General features: G+C 52.6%; 1 protein-coding gene across 4 annotated transcripts in view; it reads right to left on the reverse strand.

Moving 5' to 3' along the window:
• CALN1 (calneuron 1) overlaps positions 1 to 20,477 on the reverse strand; it is a 142,034-nt gene that overhangs the window by 48,851 nt on the left and 72,706 nt on the right. For all 4 annotated transcript variants that reach the window (XM_085078058.1, XM_085078059.1, XM_085078061.1 and 1 more), the window contains one exon: positions 14,606 to 14,749. In XM_085078058.1, coding sequence (XP_084934184.1) covers positions 14,606 to 14,749 — 144 coding nt within the window. The remainder of the gene's footprint in view (positions 1 to 14,605; positions 14,750 to 20,477) is intronic.

Raw genomic sequence — 20,477 nt, forward strand, 5'->3', positions numbered from 1 at the left:
CAGTCCTGAGTGTGGCTGCTGCTCTGAACGAGGCACGGGGCTGTTTGGAGTGAGTTTTGTATCAAATGTCCCTTGTCCCTTGGCAAAAAAAAAAGGATATTCATGCCTGCTGAGGGATCTTAAAAATCCCTGTTAGTCTGAGCCGTTCAATGCTGAGAGCTCCTGAAAATGCTTAACCTAATCTGCTGGAAAATCTCCTTCATTGATCAGTCCATGGACATCTTCCCCTCCACGTTATTAAACTGATAGGGGTGGATCAATCAGCTCTACTTCAGCCCTGGGCTCAGCCTCAGCACCTGCAGGATTTTGGGGTTTGTGTTTCATTCCGATTCACCTGGCAGCGACTGCACCGCCTCTCCCCGGAGCTGCTGCTCAATCAGGAGGTGTGAGAAGAGTCTCAAACACGAGACTCCAGCAGCTCAGCGCCAGGGCCGCGATTTAAACACGATTTAAACGCGATTTGAACAAACACAGCGGCAGCTGCGGCAGCGCCACGTGCGGCACCCACCGCTGCTATCTGCCCTCCTTATCGCCTTCTCTGCGCTGCTATCTGTCCTTATCGCATGCCCTGCGCTGGGATCTGCCCTCCTTACGGCATTCCCCTGCCCGACCCCAGCGGCTGGTCGCGATTTCCCTGCCGTGTCGCGATCTCCACTCAAAACCCGTGGGAAATTCAGCGCAGCCCTCGGGCAGAGCTGGGATCTCCGAGGGATCCGGGATTTGGGGCAGGGAATATCCCGGGGGAGAGGCGCTGACAGGGAACCCAGCTGGGATCCGCGGGGTGTGTGATGCTGGAAAATGCGCCCAGAGCCGCTCGGAGCTGCGGGGCTTTGCGGGATGGAGCTCACTGCTGGGACAGCGCTGTGCACCCATGGAAAGCCATCCTCGGAAACATCCCCGGGCTGTGGCAAACGCGTTTCCCCGCGGGGTGCAGAGGGGTTGGATGGCTCGGGAAGGTAACGCAAGGTGACAGATTTCCATCGCGGCACGGCGGCGATGGCAGCGGCGGGAGCGACTCCACGCGCTGCCATGCAAATCGGGATGCTTTGGGATGCTAATTCGGCTAAATCAGCCAGATTAGCAAGAAAACAATTTGCATTTTAAAGAGATGCTGGTACCTGGCCCTGCATGCATTGGGGGGGTGCGGTGTGACCCCGAGCGCCGAGTCACTCGGTTTGGGATCTCTCCAATGTCACCTCACCCTCGGAGGACACGCAGGGCTTGTCCTACACGTGATTCCAGAGCAAAGGGCGCCAGGGCTGTCTGACTTTGTGCGAGACTTCGGGCAGCCCCTTGCTCGTGACTTCCCCGTGCCTCTGCCAGGGATCATCACCAACTTCGCAGGCTTTAATTATCGGCTTAATTAGAACATTTTCCACAACCTCCGAAGAAAGATGCCATTAAAAAAAATGCATTATCCCCTTATTGACTTCCTTTTCAATTAAAACTCTTAACTAGCGAGGCAACCAGACCTCTCTTTTGCCTGGTAGAAATATCCCTTTTAACATTCATTTCAAGCCGCAGAAAACAAACCTTGCCTGTCATCAGCACCTCGGGAGACTGCAGCATCATTTCATCAACAGAGAGAAATCACAGTTTTGCCTGAAAATTCCTTTTGACAGCCACGAGAGAAATGTTGTAAAAACCAACACCAAAACCTGCACGGGGCTGTTGTGCACAGCCAAGGCATCACCAAAGCTCAATGTCCACATGCCATGCTGGGAGCACAGCTTGGATTTGGGTTTGGCACAGGCAGAGGTGCCTTCCTTGCCCTCCTCCTCCCTGCCATGGTCACACTCAGTGCTGGGAGCTGCTGGGGATGCACAGGCTCAGCATCTGCTCGGGATTGAGCCCTGGAGTCAAATCCAGCCCCCACATCCCTGTGCCTGCAGATGTGCTGCTCTCCCCTGGGTCCTTGCTATTGCCAGCCACGTGTGGCTCATTCACAAATGAACTCGGAGGGATGGGAGAAAGGAGGAAAAGCCAGGCTGGAGCTCGTGTGTTGTCTGTTCTGCCTCACCTCCCTCACTCCTCTCCAGGAGCCATCCTGCAATCCCTGATCCCAGCAGGATCCCAATCCTCCCCATCCCCCTGGGTTCACATCCTGCCCCACCTCTGCCCCCGAGCTCCCACTGAGGACTGAGCATGAACTCATCCCATGGAAGGAGAGCCCCAGGGAAGGACAGAAAAGCTCTGGGAAGGACAGAAAAGCTCTGGGAAGGATGGAGGTGGTCGGGCAGGGGAACAGCTCCAGCCAGGGTGGAGCAGGATGAGCTCCCTGCCCAGGGACAGCCCTGACTTCCTCCTTCCCTGCTCCCAGTCACAAATGCAGAGCTTTATAAACCCCAATCGGGCTGAAATCCCTGACTGAGGCAGGGAAAGGGTTCAGTGGAGATCGAGCAGTGCTGGATTCATGGCTCCACTTGAGGATTTCAGAGCTCTTTTCCAGCCTTGATGATTCCAGGATTCCAAGGCGCTCACACAGAGTTTTGTCTTCCCATAAGTCTTCCCAGAGCTTATTTACACACTGGGAGGGCAGGGAAACCTTGGGAATGGTGCTGAGGGGCTGCTGGGCCAGGGAAACCTTGGGAATGGTGGTTTCTCCTGGGCCAGGGCAGAGTGGCAGATGGCAAAGGGAATGAGGACCAAAGGAGTTCCAGTCAGGATTCCACCCCTGAATTCCCACTCAGCCCAGGGATGGGTCACTGCCTGTGTGGGTGATTTCAGCAAAACTGGTTCAAACCCACCTCAAGCACTCCTTGATCTGCTCCCAGTGGTTCCCTCACATCTCCTCCCCCACAAAGCTCCCTGCTCATGCTGGCGTTAATGTCACCGAGTCACCCAGGGCCACCAGTGCTGGGCCTCAGCCTTGTGACTCAGGCAGTGACTCAGGAGCTCTCTGGCCACCACAGCAGAGGCAGATCAGAGCAGCTCCTCATCCCCAAGGCCTCACCTGGGTGAAAAGGGCTCCCAGACACCCCCAGAGGTTTGCTCCCTGCAGGACACTCAGTCCTGGCAGGAACTAGGGAATTGTGACAATTAAAAGGAATGGCAGTGGTGGGAGCCTGGCTCATTGTCCCATCATGGGAAGAGGATGCTGAAGGCACCAGGAACATCTCTGGGATCTCTGGGAAGCTTCCCAGTGTCCCCAGACCCTGTGTGGCCAGCAAGGACCTGCCAAAGCTCCTCCCTCACTGCTCCTTTGTGGGGTGCAGAGAGACCTTGGGGTCATTCCAGCCTGAGGAGCTGTTTGGCTCAGTTTGGCTGCTCCCAGAGCTCCAGCAGGGAGTCCTGGGATCCCATGGCACATCCAGCACACTTGTGCCAGGTGGGAGGGTGGCAGGGGTTGGAAGTGGATCTTCCTTAAGGTCCTTTCCAGCCCAAACCTTCCCATGGCTCTTTGACTCCAAGTGCACCAAAGACAAGGCAGCAGCAGCAAAGAGCAGCAGAGCTGGGAATCCAAGGGCTTTTCCAGCTTTTCCAGACCCTGCAGCCCAGGGAGATTGGCTTTGCACCTGACTGACTCGGGATGGCATGTCTGCACCCCTGGAAAATGTCCACTGGGCCTCCTAAATAAACCGGTGGGATCACAGAATCATGGAATCGTCAAGGGTGGAACAGGAGCCCAAGATCATCGAGTCCAACCTTCCCCCAGCACTGCCACGGCCACCACTGTCCCCAAGTGCCACATCCACAGGCTTTTGAACACTTCCAGGAATGCCTGGTCACCCTTTCAGGGAAGGAATGTTCCCAAAATCCACCCTGAGCCTCCCCTGGCCCAGCCTGAGGCTGTTCCCTCCCCTCCTGTCCCTGTTCCCTGGCTCAGCCTGACCCCCCAGCTGTCCCCTTCTGTCAGGGATGTAAAAAAAAAAAGAAAATAATTTATGATTTAAGGTCTGGAGGGGTCTAGAAAAGCAGCACTGCCCTTCGGGGAGAAAACTGCATGTTGAACACCATTGGACACCATTTTCTGGGAGGTGAAAGAGCCTCCAGCAATTTGGGGAGGGGATTTGCTCTGCTGAGCTACTTCCCTTCATCACCAATCCTCATCCAGGGCAGGGCTGTGATTCCCCAGGACCGAGAGGTCTCAGGTGCAACCAGCAGCTCCTGCTGGCTTTTTAGGGGTTTGTAAGAGCTTCAGCTTGCAGCTGCAGACAAAGGATTCCTCCTTCCCTCAGCCTTTCCCTGCGGGGAGAAGGGGAAGATGGATCTGCTGGAGGATGTTCTGCTGGAAGCACTGAGACAGAGCTGTGCAGTCAGCAAGGAGGGCAACTGCAGCCCCAAATCCCCCCAGCTGCACCTCCAGCCCATCCCAACCCCTCCCTGAGCCCCAGCCTGCCTTTCCCTCCTCCTGATCCCACAGGATCTCCCCTCACAAGCCTGCCCGGGTTGGGAATGCCGGGCAGGGAGAGCAGGACCCCAAATCCCCTCATCCCAGGGAGAGCAGCCTGCGCTGGGCTCCTGGAAACTCCTGCGCTTTGAAGGAACATGGAATGCTCGGAGGAGCAGGGATTGACCCCATCCCGCCCTCATTCCCATGGGACAGCCCCATCCCAGCCCTCAGGCCAGCCCTGGCTCTCCACGAGGGTCCCGTTGGAGGGTGGAATTAAATATGCAAATATTCCTTGGGCTGGAGAGGGGAAAGGAGAGGGGGAAATCCTGCCTGGGAATGAGAGGGGGGAGAAAGGGAAAAGAGAAGGGGAAAAGGGAAAAGAGAAGGGGGAAAGATGCCTAGAAATGAGAGGGAGAAAGGGAAATGAGAGGGGGGAAAGGGAAATGCGAAGGGGAAAACATTCCTGGATCGCATCACCTCCACCCCGGGCAGAACAGAGTTTTTAGGTTTTTAGAGCCTCGGGCATCAAGCTGGATGGATAATGTGCCCTGATTGCTCCCTGAATGAGCTTTTCCCTGGCCATTCTCAGGATAATCAGGTCCCTGGCAGGCAGTTCCCCGCCGTGCCCCAGCCCGAGGCACACACGGAGCCGAGCCGAGGATCCTGATGAGTATTCCCAGGGTTTCTGGCGGAGTGTGACCTGCGGAGAGCAGCGAGGTGACAGATTTAAAGTTAATGAGCGCTGTGTGCAGCTCGGGCCCCGAGCACAGCAATCCTGTTTATTTTTATTCTCCGGCAGCTCCCGCAGAGCCAGGCTGTCCCGGCTGTGTCATTGCTGTGTCCAGCACTGGTGCTGGAAAATATAGGAGCTTAAAAATTTTGTATAACTTCAGTCAAAGGGTTCTGTTTGTCTTTACCCCAGGAAAAGGAATTTTAAGGTTCTTTCCAGGCCATTGTTCTACCAGGTGAGGTCTGATGAACTCAACATATCAACAGACTGGAGGAACCCAAAGCTAAAGAGCTCCCAGCAGAACATCAGCAGCCAGCAGTGGCTATCTACAAACAGCTACCCCAGAGCACCTCCAGCAGGGCTGAAGACATCTGGGCAGGAAAGGACTGATGGGAAAATTGGAGAATGAAAAATCTAATTAACATCAGAGGTGAGGAGATTCAGATCCAATGGGAAACTGAATACTGGGGGTTTGCTCAACTCTGGCCCAATGAACACTGACCCAATGCATTGATATGTATTTTGACTGTATAAAATATCTGAAAAATCTAGTAAAATCATGTATCATGGAATGATTCTCTCTGCACAGCCAGGCTGTGTGTGGATGAGATGATTTCTGTGGTTCATCCTGGCCAGAACAACATCCTGGCCAGATAATAAAGTAATGCCTTGACTCTAACACTAAAAATTTTGTTGGAGGGTTTCTGTTTTTCCCGCAGTTTCGGTGACACTGGCACAGCCTGGGCAAAGCTGTGCCCTGGGATGAGGCACAGGATGGGCAGGAACAGCTCCAGCCACGGGAGATTGCCCAGACAAGGCTTCGGGTTTCAAAGATTTGGAGGTCAGAACCTCCTCGCCAGCCTGACCCTTTGCAAAGTTCAAAACAGAGAATTTTCTCCCTAATTACAACCTCATCCCAGAACTGCAGCGGGAACAGGAAAGTCTGGCATGAAACTTTGGGCTCAGAACACAGCTTTAATTACAGACAGCTCTGGTGACTTCTGGGAGGAGAGAAAGCAACAACTTCCCTTCCACCAGCACGGGAAGGACATGGATGTGTAGGGATGAATCCAGAGGAGGCCATGGAGTTGCTCCAGGAGCTGGGGCACCTCTGGAGCCAGGCTGGGAGAGCTGGGGGTGTTCACCTGGAGAAGAGAAGGATCCAGGGAGAGCTCAGAGCTCCTGCCAGTGCCTAAAGGGGCTCCAGGAGAGCTGGAGAGGGACTGGGGACAAGGGATGGAGGGACAGGACACAGGGAATGGCTTCCCACTGCCAGAGGGCAGGGAGAGATGGGATATTGGGAAGGAATTGTTCCCTGGGAGGGTGAGCAGGCCCTGGCACAGGGTGCCCAGAGAAGCTGTGGCTGCCCCTGGATCCCTGGCAGTGTCCAAGGCCAGGCTGGACAGGGCTTGGAGCAGTCTGGGACAGTGGAAGGTGTTCCTGCCATGGCAGAGATGGTTTTTCAGATCACTTCCAACCCAACCCATTCCATGATTCTGTGAAAGGCTTCACTGGATGTGAGGTCAGGATCAGACATCTCCTGGAGCTCCTCAGTCCCTTAAGTCCCTCCATGCCATTCCTGCTGTTTCCAGAGCAGCTGTGAGGATCTGGCTGCTCTGGTTCCATGACAACCACACAGAAAAGATCTGTGGATTGTGCAGACACACATCCCTGGAGGAGGGAATTTCCATGGGCTCTGGAAGGCTCAGTCAGAGCCCAGCAAGGTGGAGCAGGAGGGGATTTATCCATCCCACCCCGAGCAGAGGAGCTGGAGAGTTCCTCACCCTGGCAGCACCTCAGCTTGTCCTGCAGGGCAGAGGGAACAGCTCCAGAGGACTGCTTTGCTTCCCACTAAAAATAAATCCATGAATTCCCAGTGCCTGAGCAGGAGATGGATTGAGGAGGACAGGAAATCTGCTGGGATGTGTCCCTGCTCCTGCACAAGCTCTTGAACCAGGAGGATGCTGAGTGCTTGGCTGGAGGAAAAGTCCAAGGGAAACAGAGACTGCAGTCAGGAAGCAATCCCCACCAGGCACCTGCCAGCTTCACAGCAGCCCCAGGAGCTGCAGGATGTCCAGGGACAGCCCTGTCCCCAGCTGTCCCCAGGGAAGGGCCCTGCTGAGGAGGACAAGCCATTCACCCCCAGCCCCTCTGCCATGCCCTCAGAGCCCTTTGCCAGCTCTCTGCAGAGCTCTGGGTGCAGCTCAGACACCTCAGAGAGCACCAGCAGCTCCTGCAAGCATGAATCTGGGTGTTCCCTGAGCCACACACATCCTGGGAAGCCAAACTGATCCCAGGGCACGGCGTTTGGAGAGGAAATAAAATTAAACAAGGATGCAAACAAAGCACAAGGCATGAACTGCATCCCAGCCCACAGCATGGATCCAGAGGGGGAATTCAATTCAGGGCTTCCTGCAGCCCCATCCCTTCAGCAGGGCTGGGCTCAGCCAGCCCAGCACTCCACCAAAGGCAGGATTGGACATTACTTGATGTTATTGGATACAATTTGATATAATTTGATGAACCTCTGGCTGCTGCTGAGCTGCAGATCTGACAGGCTGCAGCAGCAGCTGTAATTACTCCTCATCTCTGCAGTGAGAACACAGAATGGATAAAATGTGATAATCCTTGTTTTCCAAATGAGAGCAGGCGTGGAGAGAGTGGCTCCCATAAATCCAGACAGGTCTCATCAAATCCATCCTGCTGCCCAAGATTCCCAGCCCAGCCACACACTGGAAAGGACAGCCAGGCTGGAATGTGGCTGGATCATTCCTCACGTTGAAAAATCACTTGGAGCACAAAGAACAAACCCAAAATCCATCATAAGCCCTCTGCCCCTGGATCCCTGGCAGTGTCCAAGGCCAGGCTGCACAGGGCTTGGGGCAACCTGGGATGGTGGAAGGTGTCCCTGTCCATAGCAGGAGGAGAATGAGATGATTTTTAAGATTCTTTCCAACCCAAACCTGAGATTCTGGGACTCTCTGACTCCTATGAACTCTTATTTTAACCCAGAAATGGTTCCTACTGTCCCTCCAGCAGCCTGGGCTGTTTTACACCCAAACACATCTTCTATTGAGATATAAAATGAAATATTTTCTAGAGCTCTTTTCAGGCTGAAACACAAGGAATCATCCATGGCAGTAACAAACCTCAGGAAAACACAAAGAACAAAAGTGGGAGAGACAAAAGAAAGAGAGAAAGTGTTTCCAGCTTGGGAATGTCACCATCATCCCACACAGGGCAGCTCAAGGTCAGCAAATCTTTTATGGATCAAAGGCTGCTCAGGATGATCTTGGAAGTGTTTTTTAACCATAATGATCCTGTCATTTTTCCAGCCTGGATGATCCTGGGATTCTGTGATTCCTCCATGCCTAAGAGCAAGGGATTTGCCTTCTGCCAGCCCCAGGGGAAAGCTGAAGATTTGATTGTTAAAGGAGATATTTCCTCTGTCTCCAGCTGTCCCAATCCATGTCCTTTGGTCATTGCCATCCCTGTCCCCAGCTCGGGTGTCCCTTCCCTCATCGGGAACAAACCAAAGCAATGTCCCCATGGAAACCCAGAGCCACCAGCAGGACAACACCTGGAGAGGGGACTGGGAGGGACAGGGCGACCTGGGACACCACCTGGCCATGGCACTGCCACCTCCTCCATTCCCAAAGAGAACCTGGGACATTCTGGGACATGTCATCTGGAGTGGCAAAACTGGAGCGGCGACATCCTCAGGAGCACTGAGAAACAGGAGAATCTCTGCTTGAAATTCTGGAAGAGTCATGGAATTGTTGAGGTTGGCAAAGATCTCCAGGAGCATCAAGTTCAGCCTCGGACCAAGCAGCCCCATGGCCACCAAAGCACAGCAAAAGTGGGTTTGATGATCCAAAACCTGTGCCAGGGGAGGTTCAGGTTGGGAATATTGGGAAAATTCCCTCATGGAAAGGCTGGGGAGACATTGGAAATGCCCATGGCAGGGTGGATTCACCATCCCTGGAGGGTTTAACAGCCCTGTGGATGTGGCACTTGGGGACAAGGGGCAGTGGTGGCCTTGGCAGTGCTGGGGGTGATTGGACTCGATGATCCCAGAGATCTTTTCCAACCTCAAAGATTCCATCATTCCATCAAAATTGAGATTCCCCCCCTGGTTTTCCTTGCTCCCAAGGATGTCACCACTCCAAGTGACACATCCCAGAATGTCCCAGCCAGGTCACTCTGCTGAAACCAACTTGACTTTTGTTTCATCCAAACATTCCCCGTTTTCACTCCAAGAAATAATTTGACATCCAGGGGTGGTTTTTCCCCCCCTCTTGTGGTAGCCTGGAGTTATTTTTCCAGCTGCTCCTCTCATTAGTGCACCAAGTGCTCGTTTTATTCCTCAGATAAAAATCCCAACGAAACAATTTGTGACACTTCAGTCACACATTCGTCTCTTTTATGGCAAATCCTGCTGAAAGAGGAGGAATCCCAGATAATGCCACACATTCCATGTGCCATTTCCTGGTGCTTTTATCAGCTGGAAGAATTTACAAATAATTCCTTTTTCCAGCACAGAAATGTATAAAATATTTCCCTTTCCCCATCCTGGCAGAACCTTCCAGTCAATATCCAGATTGCAGACAGAAGCATGGACACCTCTCACAGTTTGTGTCCATGAAATGCAGAATTACATCTATAATTTAAGGAAATCCATGGGATAAAGGTCAGATTTGACCTCTGGAGGGATTTCCAGACCTAAATATTGGGGCCTGGAGAGGTGGCCAACTACACCATCAATCTCTGTTCAACAGTCCCACTCCATTTCCAGCAGGATGCAAACAAAACTTTGGGATAATGGGAATCTCCTGCTCTGGGATGATGGAACCTCCATCACCTCCTCACCTCCCTTCCTAAACAGAAACATTTTTTCCCCAGCAAATCCCTTTTCCTTCTGTCCTGCTCTGGCACTTTCCATCCCAGCAGTGCCACAGCATCTCCTGGTAGCTCATTAAAAGGGGGTTTGAGGGTTTGTTAGGATTTCTCTGGAGACCTTGAAACATTCCAAGGAGATTCCCATTTTTCTCCGTAACTGAGGGGGTTTTATCCCAGCTGCACACTTTTCCCCTGTGGCAGCTGGGTGAAGCACACTGGGCAGAATCCCAAAATCATGGAATTCCTGGGGCTGGGAGGAACCCACAGGGATCAGGGTATCCAAGCCCTGCCCTGCACAGACACCCCAACAATCCCACCAGGCCCTCAGCAAAGGTTTGGGTGAAAAGCTGGAGAAGGGATTTGTAGGGATGCAGAGGATCTCCAGCCCCTGCTGCTCTCCTGCCTCCAGGGAGGGGTGGTGGGAATGGGATATTCCCTGGAATCAGGGCAATCAGGGATGCTGCTGCCATGTCCCCTGTGCAGGAAGGTGCTGGCAGCCCCCAGCAGCCACGGAGCCATCAGAGGTGACAGCTGGGAATTGCTCCTGGACAAATCCAGGCTGTGCCAGGGCTATTTGCACTCCAGTTGCAGCAGCATTTTCTCCCTAACCCCATTTTCCCTCCAAAAGTGATGAATTATGGAACATCCCTTCCTTCCTGCTCTGCTGGGAGCTTTGAGAGTGTCACTGAGCAGCTGCACGAGGTGGCCTGGGGACCAGCTGTCCCTGTGCCATTCCATGTGTTATTCCATGTCATTCCCTGTGTAATTGCATGTGTCATTCCCTGTGCCATTCCCTGTGTCACTGCCTGTGCCATTCCCTGTCTCATTCCCAGTATCACTGCCTGTGCCATTCCCTGTGTTATTCCCTGTGTCACTCCCTGTGTCACTGCCTGTGTCATTCCCTGTGTCATTCCCTGTGCCATTCCCAATGTCATTCCCTGTGCCATTCCCTGTGTCACTGTCTGTGTCATTCCCTGTGCCATTCCCTGTGTTTGTCACTCCCAGTGTCACTCCCTGTGCCATTCCCTATGTTTGTTATTCTCTGTGCCATTCCCTGAGCCATTCCCTCTGTCATTCCCTGTGTTTGTCATTCCCTGTGCCATTCCCTGTTTGTCACTCCCTGTGCCATTCCTTGTGCCATTCCCTGTGCCATTCCCAGTGTCACTCCCTGACTCAGTGGCAGGAGGTGACCCCAGCTGTGAAATGCTCCTCTCAGGTCCCTTCTCCCAGCTCCCCCTGCAGCTCCCCCCGAATTCCCTGTCCATCCCAGCAATCCTGCTCCCTCCATCCCAGCAGTCCTGCTCCCTCCATCCCTATCCCTGCCGAAATCAGGGACAACCAGCCCAGCCCAGCCCAGCCCAGCTGCAGATTTCTGAGGGCTCTCAGTGCATTGATCAGCCATGCAGCCCCTGTGCCATGCTGGAATTTGCTGATGGAAACTGGAAGCTGGGGCTGCTCGGGCTGGCTCCGGTTAAATCCCAAGCCCTGCCAATTTCCTTACCTCATTTTCAGGCCCTGGCTGCAGTTTTTTTTGGGAAGGAATGGATGTCTGGCTGCTCCACCTGCCATCATAACTCATGGCACGTGCCAGAGGATTTCACCTCCCCCTGCCTTTCCTGAGCACTGGAGACTCCTTGAGTGTGACCTTCATCCATCCAAGCTTCCAACCCATCTAATGCCGAGCAAAAACCTGGAAAAACTCAGCAACCCTCCCTAGGAATATATGGGAAGGTGCTCAGCATTCCTGGGTTCAAGTCCTGCTCCTGAAGGATTCTCATTCCCAGTGGGAGAGGAAGGAGGAGGCTGTTGCTGGTTCTCACCCCATATTTCAAGGTAAATCCCAGGAATAATGAAGAATCCGTTGGAGAAAAAGCAGCCATAATAATATTAATTCAAGCTGTAGAGCACTAATGCAATTTGCAGGCAAGGGAAATCTTTCACAGGATATTCCCCCCTTTGCTCAGTGCCTCAGGAATTTCCCACTCCCTGACTTTTTTAAAATCCCCCTTGACTTTCCCATGGCACAGCCCCCAAATCCCTGCTCCAACACTGCACCAGTAACACCAGTTTGGAGCTGGTGGGACTGTGGAGCTGCAGGTTCAGCTCCCATCCCTGCAGGAAGCACACAGAGCTCTCTGGAATTCTCTCAGCAGGAACTTCCATCACTCCAGGTTTGACTCCAGCTCCCTCCACAGCAGGAGTGTGCACAGAGCAAAGTCTGGCAGAGCAGGAGTCAGGGCAGGACTGCAGATGAATCAGAGCTGGGAGCCAAGTCCCCAGCACTCTTTTTCCAAAAAGGCTCAGGTTTTCGGGAAAAGACCCCAGGGGTTGGCACCACACTGAGCCTGGCTCTGCCAAACCTGGGGACAAATCCCTGTGTGCCAGGAAAGGCCAGCACAGCAGAGCAAGGGGCAGACGAGAACTTCTGGACAAAACACTTTTAAAGTGATGGATTCCTCTCTTTCCCTTTTCTGTACGGAATGAGATCATTCCCACTACTGATCTGCTCTCCCTGCCAGGTTTGCCACCCATTTCTCTGCCTGGACACCCTCAGCTCTGCCCTGGTGACAATTGTCCTGTCCTCTCCAGGGACATGGGGAATGCCCAGACCCCAGATGGGAATGCAGGAGAGTTTCACTGCCCCATCTCCCCCAGGCTCTGCTCTCCAGTCTCCCAAAGGATTCTGGCATCTCCCTGCCTCTCCAAGGATCCCTGCAGAGCCAGGGCTGCTCTCAGCCCCTGCTCTGGCAGGTTCTCAGTGTTCCCACCCTGTCCCAACCCTGGATCTGCACCCCAGCTCCCTGCACGCTCCAGGCAGTGGGGAAAGCTCCCCTCCTGCCCTGCCAAGGACACTTCAAAGGCACTGCTGGCTGTGCTCAGCTGGTTGAGCTCTGCAGCAGCTCAGAGTCCTCCCTGGCTCCAGTATCTCCATCCCTCATTTCCTTCTCCCAGCATCCTGATCCCTCATTTCCATCTCCCAGCATCCCAATCCTGCATTTCCCTCTCCCACCATCCCAATCCTGCATTTCCCTCTTCCACCATCCCAATCCCAGTCCTGCATTTCCCTCCTCCAGCATCCCGATTTTGCATTTATCCCTCCCCCACCATCCCAATCCTGCATTTCCTTCTCCAGCATCCCAATCCTTCATTTCCCTCTCCCAGCATCCCAATCCCATATTTCCCTCTCCCAGCATCCCATTCCTGCATTTTCTTCTCCCAGCATCCCAATCCCTGATTTCCCTCTCCCAGCATCCCAATCCCACATTTCCCTCTCCCCACTATGGGGCTGTTCTGTTGCTTTTATTCCCTCACGGTGATGGTTTGATGAGCTCTCCTGGCAGCACTCGGCTCAGAATGATTCCAACCCTCTGAACTCCTCCTCACAAAGCAATCAACACCTCTAAAGCAGCCACGGGACTGGAGAGCTCTGCCGGGTGGGGAGCTCTGCTCCTCTCCCAGGAAAGGGCAAGGGGCTGCCTGGGAATGCAGAGGGAAAGGTTCAACCAGCCTGGCAAAGATTCCTTGTGCAGGGTGGGATTGTTGGGGGGCTGTGCAGGGCCAGGAGCTGCACTGGATGATCCCTGGGTTTCCTGCCAGCTCAGGTTATTCCATGATGGTGATGGAATCCAAGGAACTGAAGAGCACCTCAATTCCATCGTCCTCAGCCTGGCTCAGCTCCTGACATCTTTGTTTTGCTTTTTTTCCTGTGGAATGTCCCCTGCAGGCTGGGACAGCCCCAGCCCACTGTGTGAGGGGAGAAGAAACTCCTCCTGGGGGACAGCTCTGATCTCTGCTCTGAGACAGGGACAGGGCCCAGGGAATAGCTGGAGCTGTGTCAGGGAGGGTCAGGTTGGATTTCAGGAAAAGGTTCTTCCCCCAGAGGGTGCTGGGCACTGCCCAGGCTCCCCAGGCAATGGGCACAGCCTGAGGCTGCCAGAGCTGCAGCAGTGTTTGGACAGCACTGCCAGGGATGCACAGGGTGGGATTGCTGGGATCTGTGATTTAGTGAGAGCTGCTCTGGCTTCACCCAGCTGTATCCCACAGGGGATGCTCCATCCCCTTCCATGGGTTGCCTAATTCCCAGAATTACCCACCACAGCACATTCACTCTCACTTTGCCCTTTCCTTTCATGTGGGGAAGGCAAAGTTCCCTCTCCACAATTCCCTTGGTGACCACGAATTATCTGATCCAAATCCATGGACTGCCAAGCGCTGGGAGAGAGCCAAATCCATCCCCCAGAGAGAGCAAACCCTGTCAGGATTCACCATCCATATCCAGGACAGCCCCAAATCCATCCCCAGGAAAGAACAAACCCCTTGAGGACTCACCATCCATATCCAGGACAGCCCCAAATCTATCCCCCAGGAAAGAACAAACCCTGTCAGGACTCACCATCCATGTCCAGGACAGCCCAAATCCATCCCCAGAGAGAGCAAACTCCTTGAGGACTCACCATCCATGTCCAGGACAGCCCCAAATCCATCCCCCAGGAAAGAGCAAACCCCAAGAGAACTCACCATCCATGTCCAGGACAGCCCAAATCCATCCCCAGAGAGAGCAAACCCTGTCAGGATTCACCATCCATGTCCAGGACAACCCCAAATCCACCCCCCAGGAAAGAACAAACCCCTTGAGGACTCACCATCCATGTCCAGGCGCTGCATGATGATGGCCAGCTCCACCTCACTGGGCATGTAGCCCAGGGAGCGCATGGCCATGCCCAGCTCCTGCTTGGAGATGAAGCCGTTCCCATCCCGGTCCAGCACTCGGAAAGCCTCCCGGATCTCTGTGGAGGGAAGGGAGGAGCTGTTAGGGAGGAGGATTCTGTGGATGAGTGTTGCTGTTGAGCCTCTAGCAGAGAAGAAAAACCCGGATTCTCAGCATAGCATAGAAAATAGAGATTTATTATTTTGATTCCAACCTATATAGACTTTTCAGAGGTCACCCAGACTGGTCAGTCAGAAACCTCCCCCTAGGCCTGACTGGCCAGGCCTGAACTGCCCAAATCTCAAGACACTGTTTTAACAACATCCAAACTTTATCTTTGTTCATAAAACACAGAAGAAAATTCTCATGGGAAAGACCTGTGCTAGCCACAGATGAGGAGCACAGAAGGAGTACTTGCTGCATTTCCCAGCGTTAATTGTGGCTTTTTGATCAGCCCAGGGCAGGGTGAGCTGGAGATGGTTTGGGTTGGCTACTTCCAGGCAAAATGGCTGAAAAATTAAGAAATTAAGCTTACAAATCTACATCTTCTCGCCCAGGGCTTCTCCTAAAGTTGCTATGAAAACCCATAGAGGGGGGCTTGTTTCTCAAGTCTTTCCAATGGAGGTAACAGCCATAAAAAGTTGCTTTTCTTGCCCTGAGCCAGCACTGGGCACTTGTCTTAATGCACACCAAGTCCCTGTGCACATGGAATTTCATAGCATTGTCACAGAATCATTAGGAAGGCTGGAAAAGCCTTCTAAGATCGAGTCCAACCTCTAACCCAGCACTGCCAAGGCCACCACTGCCCCATGTCCCCAAATGCCACATCCACAGGGCTGTTAAACCCCTCCAGGGATGGAGACTCCACCCCGTGCCAGCCTTTCAGTGAAGAAATAATTCCTAATATCCAAGCTGAACCCCCCCTGGCCCAACCTGAGGCTGTTTCCTCTTGTCCTGTTGCAGTCTCCCTGGGCGATTTTCCATCCCTTGCTCCATCTCACAGCTTTCCTCTAATTTATACCATTTTTACAGCACTAAACAGCCTGAGATCAATAAAAAGGCTGAAGGAACACAAGGAATCACTTGCATCAATCGTCCTCAGCCTGGCTCAGCTCCTGACACCTGACTTTGCTTTGTTTCTTAAGTGCTCCAGCCTGTGACAGCCTCTCTCTCCCTTGGAAAGTTTTGGTTGGAGGTGAGGAGGGAAGGAGGTGTCAATTCCTTCATTTTGGTGAAACAATCCCATGCTTGGAGAGGGAATCATGGGATGCTCCATCATCTCCCTTCAGGGAATGGGGAATGGGAACACCAGCTCTGCTCAGAGGAGTTTCATCTTCCTGGGAAAGCATTTCACTGGACAAGTGGGAGGGAAAACTCAGAAGGGTGTTTTGGAAAAGAAACCCAAATTAATTAAAAAATCCTCCATTCTCTGTCAGGAATTGGAGGATGGAAAATGTTTGGCCTGCTCTGTAATTCAGGAAAATCTTCCCAGACCTCCATGGGCTGCCAGGGTCACCTCCCTGCTGTCCCCAGGGGTTGGGGACAGCAGACCCTGCAGAGGAGCTGCAGGAACCTTTGGATGCTCCTGGGAGAAAGTCAGGAGCACCAGGGAGCACCAAGGAATGGTTCTGATGGTCTTTGCTGAGATTTATTTAAAATTTCACCATTCCAAATCTGCTTCTAAACCACCTCAGCCTGATGCCTGATGGGTTTTTGTCCTTTCTTTTTATACCTTTTTGCACATTTTTATACCCTTTCCCTTTCCTTGCACCCTTCACAAACACTCCTTGTACCTTAGCCCTACATGTACTCCTGTACTCTGATATTTAGATCAGTTTGGGGTTCTCTGGGGGGGAAGATGAAACATTCAGAACTATCTCAAAACTAGAGGCTCCAACCTTGGACAGAGCCTCCTCTCTGGAAAGTGTTTTTGTAAACTAGGCTGTAGTCTCACTTGGGGGGTAATTAGAATAGGAGGACAATTGCTTCATTTGTTAAGTTTCTCACTGGGGGATTTTAGGTAGAAATGCTAATTGGTGAGGTCCATAAATTGTATACACATTGTACACAGGGTGCTCTCGGTGTGTTTCCACCTCTGACAAGTTGAGCACCAAAGGATCCTATTAAACCAAGATAATTCCTTTTTCCCCATACTGCTGTGTCTGCCTCTCATTTTTACCAGAGGATAAGGCATCAAGCCCCAGGCTCAGCCCCTCCCATGCCCCTGTTTCCCTGGGCTGCTTCCTGCCCAGATAATTCCCTGGGCAAGGGCCAGGCCATTCCAGGAGTGCTGATAACCCCCCAGGTGTGCTTATCTCAACAAGATCAGTTTTAATCCAGCCCAGCGATGCCGGGAGGGAAAAACCTCTTCATCCCAAGGAATATTGGGCTCCATCTCCAGTCTCCACACTTTGGGCTCAGGTTTGCATCAGCTGTGACTTCCTGAGGCTGAATTCCCTCTGTCTCCCTGCCAGCCCGGGCTGGTGGGTGGGAAAGGTGGGGAAGTTGCTCAAAGCATCAGCTCATCATTCCAAGAGCCTTTGGATCAGGAATGAATCCCATCAGGCTCTGCCAGCTACACTGAAATCTCCTTTCATGTGCTGTCCTGGGAGCTCCAGTGCACTAAAGATCACATCCAAATCGATTAATTTGAAAATCAGCTTCTGACAGCTGAAGACAGAAGAATGAGATTCATTGCGAGGAGCTGGGAGAGGATTTTAGGAAGTAAAACAGGAGTCTGGAAAAGTTTCCATGCATGTGAGACTGATCCATATGACAGGGACAATGACAGGGATAAATAATGACAGGGATAAATAATGATGGATAAATGACAGCTGCCCAGGGATCTGCTGTGGAATACCCAAATCCCCCCAAACTGAGGCTCCTCTCCAGGCTTTCCCACCCCAAATCTGCACTAAAAGCACTTGACCTTTGAGCAGAAACTCCCCACATTTGGGGCTTTCTGCTCCTCTCAGAGACCTGAACTCCTGACCAAGGCTGGCACATCCCTCCCAAATCTGCTCCCACCACCCAACGGAGCTTTCTTCCCTCCTCACTCTATAAATACCACTTGTGCAGAGGTAGATTGGAGCTATTTATAGGCTGAACACAGAGTACAGGAGCAGTGTGACCTCAGGCAGAGCCTCCTCGTTATCCTGCCATGGAGCAGCTCCTCCTGAGCACAGTCCCTTCCCAGGGGTTGCTCCCAGGCTCCTGCAGGTGCTGCCCATCCCAGGCATTGTCCCCAAGCCCTCCCCAGGACCCTGTGGCACCTGGCTGTCCCCTCACCTTCCCCTCCAGCTGTTCAGTTTCATTACCCAAAGCTAAAAATACAGCAGCACTTTCCCCAGATGACTTTCCCCACCAAGTCACCATGGCAACAGATGCTCCTGGCTCAGAGCTGGGAGGGGATGTGGTCCATGGAGTCAGTCTCTCCTCAGATAGTGCCTGGGCTTGGGAGAAGCTTTGGGATCTTTCCCATTCCAGCATCTCCACAGGGATGCTGTGCCCTGATCCAAAACATGGATCCAAAACCAAGCACATGGATTACCCTTCCTGGGGGGTCAGAAATCCCAATATTTATTCCTCTTTCCCTGAGCACTGTCCTCATTTGCTCCCCAGTGTGGGCAGCTGACATTGAATTGTATTAGGAGAGAAACCAGGGAAGGTGAGAGAACAGGAAGTTCATCCTGGAATCACAGAATCCTGGAGGGATTTGTGTTGGAAAACACCTTAAAGCTCATCTCCTTCCCCACTCCACCATCCCAGGCTCCTATCCACCCCTGGCCACACAATCATCCTGATCCACACCTCTGTTCATCATCTCACACAGGGAGCAGCCACACCATGAGTTAAATCCCCAAATACCCAAGGCTGGGAAGAGCTGGAAGGGTGAAAAATCCAGCAGGGAGAAAGGAACAAATCAGTCCTGCTTTTGGGGCAGAAGGGTCTGAGCCTGAAAGGTTTCCCAGGAAAGTTTATCCTGATGTTTCTCCCCGGTGTGGAGATTTCTGTTGCACAGCAGCCCAGAGCAAAGCCCTCCCTTCCCAGAGTTATTTGAGCATTCCAGAGGTGTGCAGGGAAAGGGGGGAGATGTGTTTGCTTTTAATTCATTCCCTCCCTCTCCTCCCATTTAACAGCTGCACTTTGCAGCTTCCCGATTACCGAGCACATGTCCAATCAATTCCCCCTCCTCCGGGAGAAACAGGGAAGAACCAGGGAAAGGAGGAATTGTTCACTGCCTTTCTGAAGGGCACAACCTGGCAGAGCTGGAACTGAAACCCAACCCCGAAAATCCATCCTCTCCTGCCGCTCCTCCTCCAGCCCTTCCCTTCCAGCACCTCTCCCTGCTCCTCCTGACCTTCCTGCTCATCCCGATGGATTTTTGTCTTTTCTTTTTATACATTTTATCCCCTTTCCCTCTCCCTGCACCCTTCACAAACACTCCTTGTACCTTAGCCCTACATGTACTCCTGTACTCTGATATTTAGCTCAGTTTGGGGTTCTCTGGGGGGGAAGATGAAACATTCAGAACTATCTCAGAACTAGAGGCTCCAACCTTGGACAGAGCCTCCTCTCTGGAAAGTGTTTAGTAAACCAGACTGTAGTCTCACTTGGGGGGTAATTAGAATAGGAGGACAATTACTTCAGTTGTTAAGTTTCTCCCTGGGGGATTTTAGGTAGATATGCTAATCTGTGATGTCCATAAATTGTACACACATTGTACACAGGGTGCTGCTCAGAGTGTTTCCACCTCTGACGAGCTGTGCACCAAAGGATCCTGTTAAACCAAGGGAATTCCCTTTTCCCTACACTGCTGTGTCTGCCTCTCATTTTTACCAGCTTTAAGACATCAATCCCTTCTCCCTGCTCAAGTTTATTTCCAGGTACTTACCCTGGGCACCCAGCACTACTTTTGTAGTGTCTCCTGGTGAGGAGGAAGAACAATTCCCTGGGGAATTCATCCCACCAGAGCCATCGGTGTCCCTTGGCCACCCTGGGGTGGTTTGGGGTGACAATCCCACCCTAAAAATGTCACTACCCTTCCCCCAGGATGCCCCCAGCACTCGGCAATCACCCCAACCCCACACGGTTGTTTGCATTAGTGAGAGAAGAGCCGAGATAACCCCAAATCTCTCAGCTCATCCCATTCCTAATTGCTCCTTTGGGCCCCCAAAGGAACCATGTGAAAGCTGCGAGCAGCTCGTCCTCGAGTGAACCGGGGAGTGAGGCTGCAACTACTACGGCTAAAAAAATGCAAATTTCCAACCCTCCATCTGCTATTCTTACGCTTGTTTTTTTGGTGGTGTTTTTTCTTCTTTTTCTTTTTTTTTTTCTTTTGGGCTGCAAATTGCAACAAAGTGTCAAAATAACCCCGTTTTTATCTAATGGCAACACCCCCCCTCAACGTCTTCCAATGGGAAATGTCAAAATATTTCACTTGGCTCTTGGGAATCTCAGCAAAGCAGCTCAGCATCCCCAGATCCAACCCTCACTGCACCCTGGGCTGGGAACCCTGAGCTGCTGCAGCTCCTGCCAGCATCCCCCAAACCTGGCAGGGAGCAGGGCTGCACTGAAAATCGGGAATAAACAGGAGGGTTTGATGGTTGATTCGGTGCTCCAGCAGCTTGGAGAGACACAGGGATGTCACAGGGAAAAACAAGCCAGTGCTGCTCAGCCAGGCACAGCTCGGGAAGCTCAGCCTCAACCCCAAGTGCTCTGTTGGCTTTGGCCTCAGCAGGGCTGCTTGACACAGAATTGGGCAGATTTTTGTTTATTTCTGCCTTCCCCGGGGAAAAAATAAATTG

Source organism: Lichenostomus cassidix, chromosome 19 (genome assembly GCF_008360975.1).
Source record: "Lichenostomus cassidix isolate B80296 chromosome 19, HeHo_3.0, whole genome shotgun sequence".
Taxonomy (NCBI): domain Eukaryota; kingdom Metazoa; phylum Chordata; class Aves; order Passeriformes; family Meliphagidae; genus Lichenostomus; species Lichenostomus cassidix.